General features: G+C 43.0%; 1 protein-coding gene across 1 annotated transcript in view; it reads right to left on the bottom strand.

The window, feature by feature from the left end:
- Nucleotides 1-3,619: 3,619 nt before the first annotated feature.
- The window catches only part of PARD6G (par-6 family cell polarity regulator gamma), an 87,981-nt gene continuing 77,591 nt past the window's right edge, over nt 3,620-14,009 (bottom strand). Inside the window, exon 3 of the mRNA XM_025212752.1 lies at nt 3,620-6,434. Within this exon, the coding sequence (XP_025068537.1) occupies nt 5,575-6,434 (860 nt within the window). The 3' untranslated portion in view covers nt 3,620-5,574. The remainder of the gene's footprint in view (nt 6,435-14,009) is intronic.

The following is a 14,009-nucleotide window of genomic DNA, read 5'->3' as shown; positions in this document are numbered from 1 at the left end:
CAGGAACCGCCGAGGGTCAAACTCCACGCGAAACGCGGAGGAGGCAGCGCATGCGCCGTAGCCGAGGCGAAGCCCACCCGCCCTTGGAAAGGAGGGCGGGCGCTGTTGTGGCACGTGGGGGCTCCAGCATGCATGGATGGAGGTAGGCGGGGGATGTGCTGATGTAGCAGATACATGCAGACAGGGTTCTTCGGGTAGGTGTGATGTCTTGTATTAATTAGACCAACTAAATACTTGGGCAAATTGTTCTTTCGGGCACAAACACCCTTCTTCAGGCATAGGAAGAGGCTGCTGGTGCGTTCTCCAGGCTGGAATAGAAGCCAATACACAAAATGCAGGTCTGTGTCAATGCAGTTGTGTGGCAGCGAGGATCAGAAGGGGTGCAGATTCAGTAGTACCTGACATAGGGTCGCTGACCCTCCAGGTTTGCCCTGGAGTCTCCAGGAATCACATCTAGATCTCCAGGAGATGCTGGGAGTCACCCCAGGAGAGAAATGATGGGGCATTCATTAAAATAAATATTACATGTTAAATCTGATTTATACAGGAGTCCACTGGGTCTTTAAAATGTGCATCTGCCTTCCTGATGTAAAGTCTATGCACCATAATCTGAAACTGATACACCAAATATGAAGGCACATTTGCATTGCGCGCCACCGGCATGTTGCCATTCTGGAAACCTCCTGGAATAGATTCAGAGTTGGCAACCCTAGCCTGAAACTAACAGCAGATACATGCAGGCAGGCATTGGGTGGGTGCATACATGCATGCATCTCATCCATCCAATGCCTGCCTGCACCCGGTGCCTGGATGGAAGAATGCATCAGTCAGGCAGGTTTTATCCCATCCCCCAGCAGCTGTTAGAGAATTGCTCAGGGAAGCACCTGCAAAATTCTCATTCATTACCAGTATAGCACAGTTAAGTGTATACTACTGAATAAAAACCAAACAAAAAACCCCCACCACTGCAAGCACTGAGAATGAGATTCTTTTAAAATGCACACACACAGCTCTCTGCTGTGGCACTAGAACCTAAATCAGCAGGGCCACAGCTGCTGAAGGTCATGTCAAATCAGCTTACCAGCCTGATTGGGGAAGCATTAACATCAAGTTTTCCTTAGGTATCTCCCAGCCAAAGCAGCCACAGAGTTCAAGTTTACCTTAGAAAGAGCTGCTGCTTTCTAGAATTGTTACAGTTTTTAACAGTAACTAAGTTTTCTCTAACTGAGAAACAGAAGTTCCCCTTCTCCTTTTTCCTTCTTTACTGATTCAGGCCAGCACTTTGCATTCCAGACTTTCCCTTGTGCATGCATGTAGATAAATTTTCATTTAACTGCAACTGTTCCAGAGCACCAACGGTGAGGAAAGCTGCACTGAAATATGAGAATAACTAAAACATGACAAAAACCAGTAGCAATACTCTGTACAGTAGTGCCTGAAACTAATTTAATTTTTTTTTTTTTTTTAAGTTTCAAGCTGATCATCTTTCTTGACTGTGAATTCAAAGTCAAAGTGGGAATGATGAATTCAACTCTTAAATCCTTAATTCTATCCCATAGCAAAGTAACCTAGGCTGCGACTTTGCATCTGTGTGTAGCTTTCAGCTAAGTTGATACGACTTCCATTTCCACTCGCCCAAGGGGGTCATGCTGTCAGACAGGACACAAAACACCCAGGGGGTGGGAGATGGGCCCCCCAATTGACACAGAACAGGTGAGAGAACACCTCGAGAAGCTAGACATCCATAAATCTGTAGGCCTGGATTGAATGTACCCGAGAGTCTTGAAGGAGCTGACAGACATCATAGCACATCCTATGGCAAAGATATTTGAAAATTCGTGGTGCTCGGGTGAGGTTCCGGAAGACTGGAAAAGAGCCAAAGTGGTCCCAATCTTCAAGAAAGAAAGGAAGGAAGGAAGATCCAGGGAATTACAAGCCAATCAGTCTGACATCCATCCCTGGAAAGATCTTAGAGAAAATCATCAGCAACAGGGGGCAGCCTTCTCAATGCCAGCCAGCATGGCTTTGTTACTGGCAGGTCTTGCCTGACCAACCTCATTTCCTTCTGTGACCAGGTGAGACAGTGCCTGGACAAGGGAGACTAGGTTGATGTCATATATCTGTATCTGGGGATACAGGCTGACCTGGACACACTTGCAAGGTGGGCAGACCAAAACCTGATGGCCTTCAACATAGAGAAATGCAGGGTGCTCCACCTTGGGAGGAAGAACCAGCAGCATACTTATAGACTCAGCAGTACTATGCTTGCTAGCACCATGAGACTTGGGGGTCTTGACTGACCACAAGATGAACATGAGCCACCAATGCATCTTGAGCAAAACCAGGGATGTCATCCTCCCACTTTACTCGGCCTTAGTGAGGCCGCAGCTGGAGTACTGCATCCAGTTTTGGGCCCCCCACTTCAGTTGGGACATGGATAAGCTTGAGAGCCCAAAGAAGAGTCACCTGTATGATCAAAGACCAAGAGGGCAAGCCTTATGAGGAGAGGCTGAGGGACATGGGACTCTTCAACTTGGAGAAGAGAAGGCTCTGGGGGGACTTGGTGGCAGCCTACAAATATATAAGGGGGTGTGCATCAGGACCTGGGAGAACAGTTGTTCACCAGGGCTCCCCAAGGGATAACAAGGTCTAATGGTCACAAACTCCTGGAAGGCCGATTTAGACTGGGCATAAGAAAAAGTCTTTACAGTTCATGTGTCCAGGGTCTGGAACAAATTCCCCCCAGAGGTGGTGCAAGCACCTACTCTGGATTCATTCAAAAGACATTTGGATGTTTATCTTTCTGGGATCATTTGACCCCAGCAGACTTCCTGCCTATGGTAGAAGGCCTGGACTCTATTATCTCACGAGGTCCCTTTCAGTCCCTAATGTCTATGAAATCTATGAGTGAGTCTGGCTTCTTATATGTCCAATTTAATGGAATTTCTTTGAAGGAGGATTTAATATTTAAAAATAAGAGCGACTGAGGCAGCTATTGCTGAGAGAGAACAAAGTCCTCTTCTGCCAGAAAGCAACTTGGTGTTTTTCAACCTAAAAGTTGCTAGTCTTGGCCTGCCTGCTTTCTCCAGTTGCAGCAGTGTTTTCTCCTACTCAGAATTAATTCATCTTGCATGGCCAAAAGTATACCTGGGTTATATTAACAGGAGTGTCTTGTGTAAATCAACGGAGTGATTCTTCCAGTCTGTTCAGCACTGGTGAGGTCTGACCTGGGCTACTGTGTCCAGTTTTGGGCTCCGCACTTCAAGAAATACATGGAAAGATTCTGGTGCAGGGTGACAAAAATGGTTGTAGAGGCCTGGAAACGTCTTACAAGGAAGGACTAAAAGAAGTAGGATTTAGTCTTCAAAAGAGAAGACAGGAGGGATATGTGGCTGTAGGGGACAAGACTAGGAGCAAACTGCAGCAGAGCAAATTTAGGTTGGAGGTTAGGGGGAACCTTCTGGCTATGAGGATACTAAACTAGAATTCTGTTTAGATGTGAATAATAATAATACAAAAATCAGCTATTTCTACTGAAAGATGTAAAAGGGGAGGATAGATGGGTGCAAAACTTCAGCCAGCCAGAAATCTACTTACTTATAAAAGCACAGTAGACCTTCAAATAACACTACTTTTATTGATAACCGGTCTGATTGACTGAAGCAGGTAATGGCACAGTAAGTAATTAGGTGCTGCACCAACATCCATCACATAAAAATAACTACTTTTGGAAGGATACAAATAAAGTTGTTGTAAGATGAAGTAACAAGACTGATATTTCACTCTTGCTAAGCCTGAGCAAATTTGCTTATGGTGCCTAGAACAGCAAATGAAAAAATATTAATAAATAAGACCAAAAATAAATGCACAGATTTAGTTCAATGTCCCAAAGCTTATCTAACTGTTGCTCATATGTATTTTAAATTAGTAACAGGAAATTAATCCACATACATCTTTCCTCTAACTCCAAAACTGAAGTCATCTTTTAAAACAAAGTGTTCCAAATGTTTCAATTAAAGCAGTATAATCAAGTAAAAAAAAATCCATTTCACTACATTAAAAAAGAAAAAGCTTTAATCCACGCTACAAAATTAAAAAAAACCCAAAAGAAAATGACACATAAGGTAGAAGTAGAAAAATACATTGTACAACATTTATATTTTGTTCCTTAAACTGTTGGATATTACAAAACATTTTAGATTAGACCTTTTTAACACCTCATGGTATTTTCTGTAGCAAAGAAAAAAACTGAACTGGAAGTAAATGGGTTTTCTTTTGTGTAACTGGTCCAGTTATGGTCTTAAAGTTGGTAGTGTAAGCAGTACCAATAAAGATCTTTTAGTAACCTACGACATAAGTTGTATTTTAAATTCCTAAAAAGCTTTGTACCAGACATTTCAGCCCCCTCCCTGATGCTTGATGACAACTGAAGGGGTCTGAGCAACCTATTCAGTTAGCCTAGAATGTTAGTCAATACTGCTTAAGTGTAACATAGCCAGTCTTTTACAGCTAAAGACTTTGTGGATTCTGGTCCCCCCCCCCCACCAAAATAGTGAGATGCTTTGTCAGTTATGCAGTTTAGGTCATGGTCTTAACCCGTGTCTTGTATTTTTGCTGCCTTCCTGCTTATGTCCCTTAAATTAACAGTAATTGTTTACCCAACAACGAAGATGATAGAAACCATAATCTGGTAAATTTTGTCTAATAAATATTTAAAAAAAGAAAAAGAATGCAAAGAAAAAGAAGTCAGTTAAAAACCCTCTAGGTAATCTATTTTCCTTTCCACAATTGGTAAATCAAACGTAAAAAATAAAGTTTATAACTCAGACAGTACTGACACTGACCAGCAGGTGGTGCTGATCTAAAAGGAATAACAGCATCAACATCCTTCTTTTCCCTTCTCACTTAAGACTTTAAAAATATATATATATATATAAATCTCATTTGGTCAGAATTTATTTGGAAAGAGTAACTGCAGCATTTCCCAAACCTGGCAACCACCACACTGGGAAAATACTACTTTATACAGAGCTTGCTTGGATTAGACAAAACGTGGCCAATATTCTGCACAATGAGTTAACAGAAAAATCTGTATGTAAGCTGCTGTATCAGCTACTGGTTAATTAATCTTTTAAAAAGAAAGGAGATTGATGTTTTTCTCTATGACCAATTCAAAGAGACCCCAAATAGGTTTGTTACAACTATCAAGATCTAATTTGTATACAAACAAATTAGAAAGACACCCACTTATGTAGCAGACATGCTAACTCAATTGTGCAGCTCTGCCATTTCCTAGTATACAGGATTTCTCAGATTTATGGAATTAAAAATAATTTTCATTCTCACCTTAGATGCAGGATGAACCACATTCATGCTGCATCTCAAGAATTTGCAATACACAGCAGATTTATGTCTAATCTCAGAAGCCATATTTCCAAGAAAGCAACACTTGTTGCACCCATGAGGTCTATGAGAACATAGGTTCTCTTTTGTTCTGTGCGTCACATGTTGCAAGAGTCAAGATTTGTTCCAATTGGCACTTAAGACTAAGAACACATAGTACAAGAACTGCCACTAAAGCGTAATCACAGTTCCATCCTCCTCAATGCCTCCTCTGGGGATAACCAAACTATGTCGGGGATCAGTTTTTAAGGAACTTAGTATTTTATGGATGTTGCCATTGCTTTCCCGGCCGGAACTGTTGTTGAGTACTAGGTCCCTCTGAAGTCTGTGGCTGAGACTGCTGCCATTGATGCGGGAGAGGCTACTAGACGGCAGGCTGTGCAACTTGGGAATGTGCTGTGGCTCCAGGCCACCCTCAATGACAATGTCAGCCTCCTCGTCACTCTCCATTTCATCCGGGTGGAAGTTCTGCAGAACATGGGAGGAAGGCAAGCTGTGATGACTAGCCGTGCTATCCGTAGACTGGCCCGAGCTGCCAGACATCCTACTGCTTCTGATAATATTGTTCCTTTGGTTTGCTGGCTTGACAGTGATAATAAGATTGTGGCTGTTGGCGATCATCATGTCTGTAACTTGGTCAAGAGTTTTCCCAGCTACTTCAATTCCATTAACTTCCAGGACTTCATCATTAACAGCCAGCAACCCGGTGCTCTCTGCCAAACCGCCAGGAACCATACGAGAGATGAAAATACCTGGGACTTTTTCCAGTCCATGAGGAGTTACTCGAACGCTGGTCCCATCGCGAATGTAAAAGCCTAGTGGTTTCTCACATCCATGTCGATACAATCTCACTCTTCTGTGCGTTTCAGGAAGAATGTCAACATCAATGATGGAAGACACTGGTCTAAAGTCATGAGGCATACTGATATTAAGATGGGGGCGTCTCCGAAGGTTGTCATTACGGAGGGCCACAAGAGCTTTCTTTTTCCGGGATAGCGTATTGGTCCCAAAGTTACCATAGTCCGCTTCATCTGGAAAAGAAAGGGGTATTGATATAGTAAGTTCTGTAGACTATAGATCTGAAGCATGTTAGCTCCTAGCAAGTCTGGTTCAATGAACAACAAATCCCAGTATACAAAAAAAAATACTGATACAGTTAAAGGTTTGGGTAGGTGCTGGCTGTCATGCCCATTATTTCATTGACTGGATGATTAACGTTTCCAATAGCAAGATTCCCATTTTGCAAGATTCACTTTAGATTTCCAAACCAATCATTTATTGTACAGCCTGTGACTAGGTGTAGTTGCAACTCTGATGTTCACTACTGCACTGTATTTTCAACCGTTGATATCTCTCGAATTGTGCGTGTGCCTTTCAAATACAGCTGTGTGTGCAGAGTCTACCACAAACTTTTATGTCCCAGATATAGATTTAAACATTTATGCTAGTACCTGGAATAAGTGCTGTTCGTTTTTTTTTTTTATTATTTTGCAGCAGCAGTGGCAGTATCCTGGGTATATATTTTAAGAAAATGTGACCAGCAGAGATGCATGAAAATGTTTGTTGATTCAGTTATGTATTACATATGTGGAGTCATTGTGATGATGTGTATTCAAAAATGCTCAAGCAGTCCTAAAATTAGGGTATCAAGTATTTTCATCCTAGTCCACAACAGAAATATGGCATATTGTCCTCTCACCATAGTCTACACCAAAAATATGGCATATTTTAGAATAACGCAACATCATAGAGATTTTTATCAGCAGTTGAAGTGGACTGCTATTTCTCATGAAAGCACTAATAAAGTGTTAATTAATTCTAGTGTTGGAAGACACAATTCTCTAAAGATAAAATACTAAAATAGGGAAGCACTAATATTTCAGATGAGTATCACTTTTGTTCTTTCCCTCTAGCTTGCATCTATCAATGTGAACTTGAAGACTGGTACTATGGTTGTCTGCTGGACTTTATCCAAACCCAAAGTCTTAGCAAAAGCAAATTTAGAACCAGATTTTCTACAGAAACCCTAAATGGATTTGATTATCTTATGCTTGAAAAAAATGATTACATATTATAAAGATGTATGTGATGAATAACTAGGAAGTGAAGGGTATTACGATTACTTTATTTAGGTGATATAAATTACCCAATTGTTAAAGGAACTTAAGGAAGAGAAGTGCTTAGGTTTTTGGGTAGAGAACATATATTTATCATCATCATCAAAAGTTATATACTACCCTATCCAGAAAGACTCAAAATGGCTTACATAAATGACAAATACCTCTTGTCTATGCATCTAACTAGAGTTTTTTCTTTTAACTATGGTCTTTTGGGGGTTTTGAAGAATTCTCTTAACCCACAGTCCATTTGCATCAACTATGCTAGTACAAAGGGCCTACACAGAGGCTTATCTTAGGGAAGACACCCCACAGTACCAGAGGTACCTCTTGGACAGATCTGTTATGTTTAAATTAATGTCTGTCTCATTTATTTTTTTCCCCAGGTCCTTCAAAGTCAAGCCAAGCCATGTTCCAGGCCAGCCCTGTCCAGTTGCTTTGCTATTCATTATGCTATGGCATCAGGACTACTTCCAGAGCTAACCCACTGACTGACAAATTCCTCTATCCCCAATTATGTGGTGTGCATGGCCAGGTATGGAAATGTTAAAGTGATCCAAGCACAATAGTCTGAAACATTTCTGGAAAAAAATGTGCCACAGCCAGGATGATGACTGGGTAAAGACAGCACCTTTTTATTCAACAAATCTGCCCATGAGCCAGCTCCCTGCATTTTGAGTCACAGCTGCTTTATTTTACTGACAGAAAGAATACACCAAATCTATGGCAACAGGAATTAGTTGCTACTCTGGTTCCCTTGCCAATAGCATTGTTAACTAAATTCCATCGGGGTGGGAGGGGGGAAGGATTCACAAGCCCAAAAGAAGCCAGGCTGACTCAGGTCATAGAGATGGCTGGTGGCAAATTATTTTGCTTGTAAATTGAGGAAATCTGAGCTAGAATGAGTCACCAGCATGGAATTTCAATACCAAGCCCTAGCTTGAAAAGTAAACATTTACTAGGTAAAAATGAAATGCTTTTTAACCCTCTACTCAGTCCCTTAAAGCACCCAGGCATCACAAATGATATAATTTCTTGTGCTTTTTAAAATTCTTAATAAAGGGACACTTGCAATATTTTACTCACTTGTTCATTTAGAAAGAAGCAGGGACCTTAGTTTTCTTTACATTATCATAGCAACAGGTGGATGACTAGGTAGCACCTGGGTTGGTTTTAGTAATAATGTACAAGATAGCTCCTAAGATAGTGTTAAATGTCATAAGTAAAGAAGAGAAACACAGTAGCAGAACCACTTCAACTTATGTAATCATGGTGTCTGAAATTATTTTAAAATAGTTTTACAGGTAACTTTTAAACCACAGAATAACCTAAAATGGGAACATTCACTCAGAATGGGTTAACACCCTTTAACGAGTACCCTCTAAGCGTTTTAAAGTTATGCCACTTCAAGTGAGGGTTATCTTTGATCAGCTTTACCTAGGGTATTGTTAGTCTGCTCTGGGGAGATAAAAAGATCTGTTGTCGTTCTAGGATCCCAAGATGCACCATTCCCAGGGCTTCCAATTCCTTTGCTCTGTGGGCAAGTTTTCCACCTTCCTGAACTCTACTGCGGGGGTGGGGGGAAGAAAGGGAGCCAACACCCCTGCCCCAGTAGGTGTGACCTCAGCACACTGACCACTCCAAGCACCCAGGTGCAGCTCACCAGTTTGCTGCTTTCTCTAGCACCCCCATGCAAACAGGACCAGCAATATTACTACCTCCTTCTGTGAAGAGAATGACTTCGTTTTCAGCGGGGTCTCAGCTCTGCCCTGGTGTGGCATGCAGCGAGCTCGCTTGGTCTCAGCTCTGCCCTAGTGCAAGTACTAACATAACTCCCTGCCAGCCCAATCCCAATTTAGTGAAAACATGTGCAAGACTTTGGTCCCTTAATGTTTATTTTTATTCTTTTATTCACTGCTTTCTCTCTACTTCCCAGTATTTCACCCTCCTGCTGGTTTGCTTCAGGTATCTGCTCCCCCCCAGACTTTTCCCCTTGTGCCCACAGCTCCAGTTGGCTCTGCTGGCAGCGGAGTGAGGGAAGCCGCAGCATGCCAAGCTACTTGCCACTCTCCCCACTCCGCTCCCACCCCAGAGGAGTCCTGGCACCTGCCCATGGCTGTGCTTGCCATGCCGTCTAGTGGCAAGTTACAGTTGTGCAGATCTGAGACTGCATTAAGCCTTAACTGAGGGGTGGGCAAAATGTGGCCCCTGGGCCAAATCAGGCCTACAGCATTATTTTATCCAGTCTGGGGCAGGTACCTCAGCCCCACCTGGCCCAGACCTGGGGAACAGCCTGGGCCATGGCATCTGCGGCTGGTCCCACTGCCCCTGGGTGCGGAAGTGCCACACGGCACACATAGCATGCTGGGATTTGTAGTCTATGGGGCTGGACTGTGTGGTGGGGGCAGCCTGGTGACCAGACTCAGCCTCCCAGCAAACCCCACCACCCGGGACTTGTGTGCCCTGCCACTGGACCCCAGCTCTGCTGCCCAGGCACCTTGACCTGTCTGCCCTGTACCCATTGCTAGGGGTACCAGATGGAGTGGGTGGGTGGACCCCCATGGGCAGGGCATGCTCGGGTCAGTGGATGGGATGGGGCCACAAGTGGGCAGGGAGTGGAATCCACTAGCAGGACAGTCGGGCAGGGCCAGGGCTGTGATCGTGGGGTGGTGACAGCATGGGGCTGTGGGACAAGACAGGGCTGCAATCTGCTCACCACACATCCCTGTGACAGGCACCGGTTTTGTGGGCAGGGGCATGCAGGGAGCGGATCACAGCTCTGCTCTAGGCCCCAGCCTTATGCTGTCACTGTTTTAAAGGTAACCTGTAACAGCAACCTTATTTAGTTGTGCAACCACTGGGTATGAGGGGAAAACAAGACAAAACATCTTTGTTTTTGCTCTCCTGACCCTCTCACCTGCACTCAGCTCAGTACTCCATTTCTAGCATGCCAACATCTGAACAGCTTCAAAACAACTATCCTCACCCATAGGCGGATCCAGGATCCTGGCAGGGTGTGTGTGTGTGGCCATACCCCCTTCAGCCGTGTGGCACATGCAGAGTGAAGAGAGCTCATTGGCACATGCCAGGCTGCCCAAGGGGTGTGTGGCCTCATCCCGCTCTGCTCCAGCCAGAGTTCCCCATGTGCTGTGAGGCCTGAGCTCACCAGCTAGTCAGCATGGGGTCTGCCCTGAGTCTGTTTCTGCAGCCCAAGCGGCGAGTGCTGCCTGCTACTGCCATTTGCCCTTCCCCATCTCCTCCCCTTGCCTCTTGCCAAATTCAGCAGTAGGAACAAGTGGCAGCAGAGCTCAGCCCTGGCTTTCATTAAACTATGGAGCTCAGGGGCTGAGTGCAGCTGCTGCTCATCCCCTCTTTTCCCTTGATGCTGAATTCAGCAGGGGGTGGGCAGGAAAGGCAAACAGTATCGTTGCTCACCCTCTGGAGCTGGGTGAAAGCAGGGGCTGTGGTCACGAACCAGCTGGTGAGCTTAGAGCTCATGGCACATGCAGCACTCCCCCCAGGAGCTGTGCTGACATGCCTTGAATTGCCAAAAAGAGGGGCATGGCCCTGCCACCCTCCCACCCCTCCAGATCTGCCCCTGCCCTTCCCATAGAGCTGGTACTACTTTTCCTTCAAATATGCATTAGACATGAGTGAGGGGCACATCACAGCCATCTTTTGTGCTATACTGGTATTTTTGAAGAAAATTCTTTTTCGTTAGGAACCAAGTCTAGAAACAAATCCTATATCTCACTAAACTGGGATTTTCAGTTTTTAACAAAGTCAAGCATAAGTTTCTGGCATTGGCTAGTCCTGCAGTATTAGTCCTTATGTTAAATGAGAATGGCGTGATAGGAGGCCCAGTTTAAAACTTTGAACATTAATGAATGTTATTTTTTTTACATCCATAAGTGAGGCAACTACCTGGCTTTGGAGACAGTAGAAGCAAAGAAAGTATTAAGGAATTAAAATAAAGATATATGCTACATGATGACGTATAATTGTTGCTGGCATGTGGTTTGGGAGAACCTGCTAACTCAAACACAGTTACTCGGGCAATTTTTCTTTTTTACAGGAATATAATTATGTGTTTTATAGTTTCTGCCTCTGCTTTATCCTGCAGGGAAATAGCTGTGCTGAAGGTTTATATCAGCAGTTTCCATGACAACAGAACCATGGAAAACATAAGTCACATGCAGAATGTCAAAGAAAAACTGTGGTGAGGCTAGAAGTGGAGAAAAAATTTATTAGCTAAACAAGTTCTCTCCAAGTTTGCAACTCTATCAAACTGTGGCTTATTACTGATTTTCAGCAATAAGCTGTTCAGTTGGTATTTGCCAGACTGAATTACAAATTGTCTATGTCAACCACACAGATTATATTGGTATGTGTTTATGATACAGTAGCAAATAGTAGTGAGTTTCCTCACCATAAAAAGTTTCAGGCAGTAACTCCATTTTTCCTAACAGAGATCAACAGTTACTCTGGGGAGCTTACAGTAGTCTGTGAGGCAACTGGGTAAAATTCGACATCACAGCAAGTTGTTCTGTTGCAGAACAGAAGTCATCCCTCTGTGGGACAAAGACTGCACAAACATTTGCACAGAATGGTCATGCAAAGAACACCTCCTCAATGGTCCTGTATTTCACACTACATAAGAAAAATGTAAACTCTGAAGGAGGCCAGTGTGAATTAAACTAAATATAAAGTGTGACTGATGTTATTCATACTACTCTGTTCACACCTGAGCATTGTATGCTGATCCTCCTTATTGGAGAGGGGTGTTGTAAGGATGCTACATGGAGCTTTTGCATGCATAAAACATAGGGATGATAGCTGATCACTGGACTACAGTAGACTCAAGCAGGACTTGACCTGTGCTGACAATTAACTTCCCATTAACCTTTTAAAATTCAGCAGGTATACATATATTTATAATAGGCATGGGGGAAGAATCCCAAACTTATCAATTTTGTCCTACAAGACACCCCAAAGCAATGTTACACATTAAAAGTACCCACTTGAAGTTCTGTGGCCACCAACCATTATTAGCCCAAAATGCATTTACGTATAGTGAGATTTTTGAGAAAAAATGCTGATAAACCTTCTAGGTCAGAAATCAGATTTATGATTGTGCCTTCACTAATAAAACAGATGCAATTTTTATGGTGAGCTCTCATCAAAACAACTCCCTTCCCAATCACTTTATTAGTAGTAGAGATGACACCATCCTTGAAGAGTACTTTTCTTTAGGTTCATGACTACACTGATTTTGTTTAGATTGGTGGAATTCCCTCCTCTTTGTCCAACAATACCAAAACCTGGTAAAACAGTGTGTTCTCACTCCCAACTACAGAAATCTTTTCTGGCACAGTCTCCAGACGTGGTCAAAAACTAAGCTAAAAATATACTTTTGGAACAGAAAACACCAGCCCAGAACACAACAAACAGGCAAAAACTCATGGCAACCATCAGCTACTCCCTAACAAAGTTATAGGTGGCCTCAGGCACTTGTGCTGACTGAATATAAATATTTCCCTTCATAGTGGCCATTGCGAATGCTCCACTGGAATCATGTAGTCAATTCACAAAAAAATAAATAAATGCATCACAGTGGAGCATATTTAAGCAGCTATTTATAAAAGAGGAAGAAAACTGCTTAAAGCATCTTGTTTTAGCCAAAAAAGTATTGTATTTCTTTAATTGACATGAAACAAGAAATTATAGACCTTCTGAAAAAACACCAGGAGCACCACTCCCATTGCTTGGACAGCTGCTTTTCATAGGAACTGCCTGCCAGACGAAATACCAAAGCTTAGCCAGATAAGATTATATAAACAAGCTGAATTCCACAGAGAAGCAGACTGCCAGGCTCCTATAGGAACAGTTCATTTTAGACACTACTTTTTCAGTGTGTGCACACTCTTGGCTTATTATTTCCTCTGGGAACTGTGGAACTTTAGTTGACAGCTCTGGAAAGTACTTCAAAGACCAAATTACTTCCACAAGGGAGAGCTGCACTTCAGGCAACTTGGGAATGAGGCCAATGATTCATTAATAGTGATGGGTTACCCCTCAATCCAACATATCTGTATTACTGAACATTAACAGAAACAGAGACCCCAAAACAATTCTTAGGGACACAGTAGATGCAACTCTTCTTTTTTTCTGTGCATCACTACCAAAGTCTGCATACCAGCAACCTTTTAGGGAGATTAAGAGAAGAGCACTTGTGCAAGAGAGGCTAACAACAGAAGCCATTCTGTCCTTTGCAGATACCGAGAGCACTGGCCAACAGGCCTGCAAAAAGGACTAAGAAAGCAAACCTTAAGTGAACTATGGCTAAGGTAGGTCCTCTGCTTCCATGAATGATGGATGCATATTTAGGGACAGTGGGAGAATAAGCATATCAAAATATGTCCACGTAGCCTTTTAGTACTCATGAGGTTATATATCAACAATTACTCAGAAAACCTTGGATGAACTGAT

The sequence above is a fragment of the Alligator sinensis genome, unplaced genomic scaffold (assembly GCF_000455745.1).
Source record: "Alligator sinensis unplaced genomic scaffold, ASM45574v1 scaffold969_2, whole genome shotgun sequence".
Lineage (NCBI taxonomy): Eukaryota > Metazoa > Chordata > Crocodylia > Alligatoridae > Alligator > Alligator sinensis.
Note: the sequence above shows the minus strand (reverse complement) of the source record. Positions and strands in the feature narration are given on the sequence as shown.